We start from the raw sequence: 8,153 nt of genomic DNA, 5'->3' as shown, positions 1-8,153 counted from the left end.
CTAAAAAAATAAAAGACTTTAGCTGGGTTTTCATAGAATAGACCACATATTGTCTCAGAACACTTATGCTCTTCACTGAGGCAAAATTATTTAATGAAAGGGTCGCTTTACTGCATGCATGGACTATTCTTTAAAATTAAGTTACATTTACAAGTATAACATGCTATTAATGTTAAATAACACTTTGGCTGACAAAATACGATAAACATTTCCCAATTAGCACGTCCCAATTAGCCACTCTGGCTGTGTCTCCAACATACACACACGAACACAGACATGAACCAGTATTATTAAAAAATAAATTTAAGTTTATTACAATTTACATTATTTTAACACATTTTTTACATATTGTTATTTACATTTTACAGTATGAGTGAGCCTTTAATTTTAACAGGCATTGCAACACATTAAACACACACAATAAGGTACTGAGGAGATTCTTGCTGCCTCCAGGTGCTTTTTCCTTTTGTGTCACTGTTTCTCCCTGGCCTCCTGAACACAGAACCACTGATGTGACAGGATCTGCTTGAGTGTTGGTCGTCTTTTAGGGTCTCGTTGTAGGCACAACTTTATCAGACTGCAGGAAGCTGTGTATGCATTAACATAAGTGGTTAAAATTTAACTTTTCTAACCTTCTAAAACTTTAAATGTTTATATTTTCTGTCATGTAGGCTTTTTCTTAATTAGTTTTCTTTCTAACCATTTTGCTGTGGAGGTTTTCCAGCTTTGTGTACGGGTTAGAATGTAAAGCATCTGTATTTTTCTTACCCTCAGACAGATGATCAGGAAAGTCCACGTGGCCATTTACAACATCTTTGGCTTCACTGAAAAGCTCTTCTCCACATAACAGTTGGTACAGAAATACACCAAGACCCCAGACGGTGGCAGGTTCCGCCTCGTACTCTCCTTTGACGATCCATTCGGGTGGACAGAAAGTCGTCGTGCCTGAATGGAAGACGGAGAAGAAGTGTTGCATTAAGGTTACAAAAACGATCCACCATGAATTCCTATCAAATCAGCTCATCTTTAAGCTACAATTACCTGCATATTCCGTGTAGGGGGTGTTCTTCAGCAGATCTCCACAGCCGAAATCGATCAGCTTTATCTCGAGAGTACGAGGGTTCAGCAGAATGTTTTCCGCCTTGATGTCCCGATGGAAGACACCCCGGTCACTGCAGTGACGTGCAGCGTGAATAACTTGCCGCGTGATGATGCGAGCCATTGATTCAGACATAGTTTCATTTTCGCAGTAGTCGAAGAGGTCAGTGCAGGGTTCGGGCCGCTCCAGGACCAGGATGACATGTGTGGATGTCTCGTGCCATTCCACCAATTCGATCACCAAGGGACAGTAAGGTGGCTCGCACACGAGCTTCATGAGCGCCACCTCAAGAGGGAGTCTGCGTGTGTCCCCAGGCTAAAAACACAATAGATATAGTTAGGATTGGACTGGATAGATGTGTGATGTCAAGTGTTATATTTGTCATCTAATAATGAGTGAAAAGTAAAACTGTGTTTAAGGAGGTGTGTTACTTTTCCCCATCACATGTTTCATCTAAAAAAAATCACAAAAACAAGTTTTAAGTTCTCTTACGAGGGTGATGTAGGTGTCAATTCCAGGTTTGCGCATAAACTTTACGGCCACCTGTAACACAGAACTGCATATTTAATTTCACTGCTCTCATCTAACATTAGTACAATTTCCAACTCACTAAGAAGCGAAACAACTCTGTCTATTACCGGCAGTAATATCTACTGATCTACAGGTGGTGTATTCAGCAGTGCCTGTTAACTCTATATTTGCTGATATTTACCTTTTTACCGTCTGATTTGCGAACTCCTGCGTGGACTGCACCACATCCTCCTTTCCCCAGCAAACGTCCCAAAATGTAGCGACTGAAAAAGTCTGCTGTTAAACAAAAAAAAAGGCGAAAAAAAAAACAGTAAAGCTTTCTTTTACAAATCCAGCTTTGTGAGACTTCTACAGGTAACGTCTGAGTCCAAAATGTTAAATTAAATGTCTGATTGTGGAAAGAGTGTTCTGATTGTGTTCCTGTTTTCTGTCTCGTACCTCTCTTTTCAGTCTTGACGTTGGTCTCTTCCTTCTCTGTTCTCTTCTTCGCCTTCACTGCAGGGCCTTCACAAGGAACGGACACCCTGTTTCTCTCTCTCTCTTTTATAGTGATAGAGGGGGTTGCCTCTACACAGGTGTCAGCCTTGTCAGGCTTCACATCCATCTCTTCTGACCCTCTTCTCATCTTGGGCTGGGGATCAGATTCTTCCTCAAGATTCAACCTTTTTCTCTTCATGAGATACTCTGTCCTTTCTTTTCCAGTAAAGCGTGGGTCCGCTTATAATATAATTTTATACATTACTAGGACTGACTGATACACATAATGATATATAGTCACTTTCATCATGAAGGGATACACTTCAGAAGTCTTACATGTTCTTGATATGATTTAATTCCATCCCTAAACTGAGTGTGACTTCCTACTACAGCTACTATATAAACTAGTGTTTAATGTACTGCTCTCTCAGAAGGTGGTGAGAACATCATGTCCCCATCCTCAACGTGTACATTAAGAATTAATGTTTTTTCCACACAACAATAGTAAAAATAAACTTACTGTTTGCTGGACAACAGAGAGTCATCACGTTTGTAATTTTTTACAGAATTTAGTGTGGTAAAATAAATGTGTTTAAATCTCTCTCTCTCTCTCTCTCTCTCTCTCTGTGCTTTTCTCTGTCTGTAAGCGATGTGTTGTGAGTAGCTTGGGCTCTGTGACATCATCATGTTCTAAAGACGCTTCTGCACAATTTGAAAAATGCAGCAGGAGAATCAGCCTAAAGTTTATAAACAACGTCCTAAATTATCTCCTCTCAACTCATAAGAAAATATCCTACAGTGGTTTTAAACCTTACTGTAATAAAATTACTATAATAAATACTACAGGTTACTACAGTGTGTAGTAAATACTAGAGGTCGGTCGATTAATCTGGACTAAACCCCCCATATTTTTAAATAATCACATCGGCCGATGCCTGAGTTTATTAAGCCGATGAACAGGATCTGCCCCGTGCTGCTGTGATGGCGAGATAAAGTCTCATTTAGGTGTCGAGGATTCCCAGACAATATTTTCACCAAAAAGTTTCATTCCATGACACTTTATTTAAGAGCTCGTTATACTGCCATCTAGTGGACAAAGTTTGTGTAGCAAATAGATCCTAACATCGCAAACAGCATCATTAATATGGAGCTTGCAATCATTATATATAAAAATGTTCATAATTGTGCCTCTGTATGTGTTTAAAAAAATGCTTGCATACATAACTACCATCTTTAAAAATTAAGTGAACAAACTACGTTTTTGCGATTCATTACATTTAGCAGACGCTCTTATCCAGAGCGACTTACAATTTTATCTCATTATACATCTGACCAGTTGAGGGTTAAGGGCCTTGCTCAAGGGCCCAACCGTGGCAACTTGGTGGTTGTGGGGTTTGAACCTGGGATCTTCCGAACCGTAGTCCAATGAGACTACAGCTAGACTGAGCTAGCCCCTGGCCCCATTACATCAGTTACCCTATGGCCTTAGCGGGACAGCTCAATTCTAATTATACATATACAATCGCTGTTGTAACAAGTGCACTAGGGGCGCACAGTGTGCTTGCTGATTGGGGCAATGAGACATGCACGTGAACGAGCCTTTCACCAGTTGAAGCACCAAACAAATCAGAACGTTTGCCATTCGTCACGTGACTCTCAGGTAACCGACACACTCCTTGAAGCGAGGCATCGATATATATACTGACTAGATGTCGCCTCTGACGCTGCTGTCCATAGGAACGATGCGTCAGCGCGGCCGCCATCTTGTGTCGGGGGAAGCCGCGTCTACTCTGCATTAGTTAACATTGGCAGAGAACTATCAACGATTAAAATCACCCTAATTTGCCTAATTTTCAACCGATTTTCAAGCCGTTTGGTTTATTATAAATGTCAGACATATATTTATAATAGAACATAGATTAATTAATTATTTTACTTAGATAACTAGATAAAAAAGTTTGTTTAGACAAACTTTAAGTTGGCTTGAGAAAGCCGGAGATAGAAGTTTAAAAGTGTGAAAAGTTTAAAATAGTTTAAGAAGTTAAAAAAGTTAAAACAGTTTAAGTTTAAACGTTTTAAAAGACAGATAGATAGATAGTGTCAGACAGATAGACAGTTACAGATATATAGATTGATAGATAGATAGATTCATTCACTATGGAGTTTGTGGTTAGAACCATTCGTTGAAGAACCGAATAGCACTACAAAGTATCGCGAGAACATCAAGAGCAGGCATCTCCTAATGTTTTCAAATCTCTCAGTCTCGCGGTACTTCGTCAACAATTTGTCTGCGCAACAGTCCCAGAATCGTCTCAATCCGCGGGATTTTTTGCTGCGATCACGCCATGTCCTCAGTGGGTACTGAAGATATGGAGTGAAAGCTCTGAATTGTTTCGCTAAGAAGAGCAGATACGATGTAAGTAAGATATTAATTTAATAACTGTTTTGGTTTTCAAGTATAAAAGTGTCTTGGTTGTGTAATGCGTAAGGAGCAATTAACTAACGTTAATCCATATGTGATTATACTGTGCATGCTTACAAGAAGGAACTTAACATGATTGATGTATTCATTTGTTTCATTATTGCAATACCATGAGCAATAATGAACAATAATTATAATTATTTCTTTTTGTAATATTGAAGCCAGTACTCTGTAGTGAATTGCGTTTTTTATTTAATAAATAAATAATGAATGAATGAATGAATTAATTAATAATTTGTATATTTTTTGTAAACGTTTTAGATTTGGTTCAGTTTAACTGTTTGACAGAAAGGACAACATGTTTAATTAGGTAATTATAAAATAAGATAAAAAATTGCCTAAAAATTTGCCCGGGAAAATGTGTCGGTCATTATCACAGCCTAATTAAGGCTGTTAAATGGCACATTCCAGCGCTTTGCTTTATTTATTTAGAGATAATTTTAAGTTAAGAAATACGACATAAAAATGTGTGTATTATATATATATATATATATATATATATATATATATATATACATACATACACACATTCTTTATATAGGTATTATGAAAATTTACAATAACTGTTATGATGTAACGGTTACATAACTAAATTAATTTTATGTAATAAATTACTGTATTAACACACTTATACACAATTATGATGTATTTGTTAAGATATTATAATAAAGAATTTATTTTTATAAAAAATAAATATGCAACTGCTTTATTAATGCAAAACAATAGTAATTTTATGGTTTTATGATTTAAAAGATATTTTTAATAATCCCACACACCACTTCCCCAGCACTACCAAATCTGCTCCTGCTGCCACTGCTCTCAAATGTTAGTCTGGAACCCTGGACATCAATTGCTAATTATCCAACTGCACACAAACACACTTTCAATGGTTCTGTAATAATATATATACTTTATTACAATTAAATAATCAGCAACAAAACAATAAATGATCAAATTGCAAAAATAAAAAAGAAATTGTGAGGAACAGAGGGAATGTCTTAGGTGTGTGTGCGAAACAAATAATTTATAGAACAAAATTGAACAGCAAACAATAAGAGAATTTAAAAAAGCTAACTATTTCACTGGGAACTCAGTTAATCAATATCATTTTTTTTTTTTTTTAATTTTCTTGCGATCGTGTACAACTTCCAGATGAAGTGGAAGCTGACACAGGAGCTCGTCTGCACTTCCTTCAAGGAGCTCGGGGCATGCTGTGTACTCGCTGAAGTCCTCAGCGAGTAAGGACACCTCACCATTGGCTTCGGACAAGCCGATGACTACTATGTCCTCCACCACTGGTCCTTGCTCCAAAACCTTGGAAATTGCAAAAGAAAAAGGTAAAAAAACAAATTTAGTGTTGATGAATCTTTAATGATTTAGCTTTTTGTTGTTATAATAGTTTTTTTACACATTAATCTAAGAAGGGCTGTGCTATATTTTGAATATTGTCATGGCTAAAGATTGGTGCTACGCACAATGCAGCCTTGGGCGTGTTATTGATTTTATGAAATAGTTACTACACGATAATTTAGGAGAAAAGATTTTTATATGCAGCAAAAATGACAATCAAACACCCTGAAAAACTTGCCAAAGTCTTCTGCATTTTAAGATTACAGACAGGCATATTTGATTATGCTTCATGACAGAGGGCCAGAGTTTGCCTGCACTGTGTATGTTGCATACCTCCACAGTTGTGTAGACCATTGAGTTAAACTTTTCGGCCTCGGCGTTTGCTCTGAGGTGACCGATATTCATTTTATCATTCAATTGCAGCTTGGTCAGGGCCTGGTCCCGCCACAAGGACACCTCAAGGATCCTGGAGCCGCTTTTGATCCCCAGATCCAAGATGGGGACTTCTGTGTCCCTCACAGTAGTCATCCTGGGAAACTGCAACTATAAAGGTATTTTAAATTAAAATATCAGTTGTTAAATATAAATTAAAAATGTTTTGGGCAGTTTTTGATAATTCAGTTTAAGTCACTTACATGTTCCCGTCAGACTCAAGTAGCCCCCTTTTGAAAATGGTGACTGGGGATGACCAGGACCTGAGACAGATGGTGGAATGAGAGTGTCTCTGGCCATCTTCTCGGCGTCAAACGTCAGTGTGAGGGGAGCAGTTTTGCATGTCGTTGTGTTCGGCCCCATGAACAGACGTTCCTGGCCATACCTTGAGGACAAGGTGTAGTTTTTGACGTAGTACGTCACACCCTCTTCAAAGGCTGCACTGTCCGAAGAGGACTGTGTGATGTACACTTTACCACCAGTGGACAGTGCACTAATATAGGTGATATTTTGATTCCCAAGCCTTATTTCTCCATTCACGACCTGGAAGTTTAGGGTTTTTACATGTCGATGGTTTATGACACATTTGACCCTGATGGGACTGGGGCGGCTATATGGAGATGCCATTCTGACGAGAAAAAACATGAAAGAAGGTTTTTTTTTTTTTTTTCTGAAGATAGCAAATGAAGCAAAAATAAAACAGATTTACATGAGATGAATGAATAGGTATGATTAAATGGATAGTTTGCAAAATTTAATTAAATTATTTAATATATTGACATTGTATGTGCTAATATACTAATTATGATTTGTCCCCTCTGTCATTTAGGAATTGTGCAATGATAAATTAGGGCAGCTATGGACTCTGCAGACATCTTTAGGGTAAGCAAAAATACAGAAAAAAAAATACTATTATTTGTCTAACTTAACTGTTTTCTGATACACAGCAAAGTCCCTTTCAGAAACAATCCTCTCAAATCAAATCCTGTCAGAATACACTTCATTATACCATAACGTTAATTCAAATTCAAATTTTATTTGTCACATACACAAACATACACAGTACGAAATGTAGTGAAATGCATTATACGACTGCCATTGACCCTAGAAGAGAATTAAAGTTTACAAATAAGAAATAAATATGAATAAAAGAAATACGATAGAAATTAAATAAAAAATTAAATTAAACTAGGAAAAATAGAACTAAAAATAAAAATAGAAATGTGCTAGGAAAAAATAGAACTAAAAATAAAAATAGAAATATGATGTGCAAAAATAGAAATCTACTGTACAAATTGAAATATACTGTGCTGTGTGTGCAAATATGCATAGAACAAAGTGATTTTGTGCAGAGGTTATTAAAGTGTCTTTGTGCACTGGTCCAGGATGTAAACGTAAAACTGTAAAATATAGTGTAGTTGTGAAGGTAGGTGTGCAAAGTTATTAAAGTGTCATTGTGCAATGGTCCAGGATGTAAACGTACGACATGTAGTGTATATATGAAGGAAGGTGAGCGTGTAATTGTCCATAGTGTTCATGGATGTAAGAAGATTGATAGATTTGATCAATTATGAAAAAGATGAAAAGATTGTTAGTTCTGCATAGTGGTGTGGTTGTGGTTGAGAGACCTTATCGCCTGCGGGAAGAAGCTCCTCCTCAGTCTCTCTGTGTTGGCCTTCAAGGGGAGGAATCGCTTCCCAGACCGCAACAGAGTAAACAGTCCGTTATTGGGGTGGCTGAGGTCCTTCACGATCTTCCTGGCCTTGGTCAAGCACCGCTTGC

The 8,153-nt window shown here is 37.4% G+C and overlaps 1 protein-coding gene and 1 long non-coding RNA gene across 2 annotated transcripts; one reads left to right on the top strand and one right to left on the bottom strand.

Annotated features, from left to right (window-relative positions):
- Positions 1-385: 385 nt before the first annotated feature.
- On the bottom strand, positions 386-2,266 carry LOC128513723 (serine/threonine-protein kinase pim-2-like). Its single transcript, XM_053487307.1, has 5 exons — positions 1,812-2,266; positions 1,592-1,642; positions 1,042-1,414; positions 769-945; positions 386-587 (listed from the first exon to the last, which is right to left on the bottom strand). The coding sequence occupies exons 1-5, from the start codon at positions 2,253-2,255 to the stop codon at positions 472-474; spliced, it is 1,161 nt and encodes a 386-aa protein (XP_053343282.1). The 5' UTR covers positions 2,256-2,266; the 3' UTR covers positions 386-471.
- Positions 2,267-4,469: 2,203 nt separating this feature from the next.
- LOC128512073 (uncharacterized) lies at positions 4,470-7,002 on the top strand. The gene is made up of 4 exons (XR_008356232.1): positions 4,470-4,523; positions 5,742-5,926; positions 6,363-6,490; positions 6,588-7,002. It is a non-coding gene; the product is annotated as an uncharacterized LOC128512073 (long non-coding RNA).
- The last annotated feature ends 1,151 nt before the right edge of the window (positions 7,003-8,153 follow it).

The sequence above is a fragment of the Clarias gariepinus genome, chromosome 2 (genome assembly GCF_024256425.1).
Source record: "Clarias gariepinus isolate MV-2021 ecotype Netherlands chromosome 2, CGAR_prim_01v2, whole genome shotgun sequence".
Lineage (NCBI taxonomy): Eukaryota > Metazoa > Chordata > Actinopteri > Siluriformes > Clariidae > Clarias > Clarias gariepinus.
Note: the sequence above shows the minus strand (reverse complement) of the source record. Positions and strands in the feature narration are given on the sequence as shown.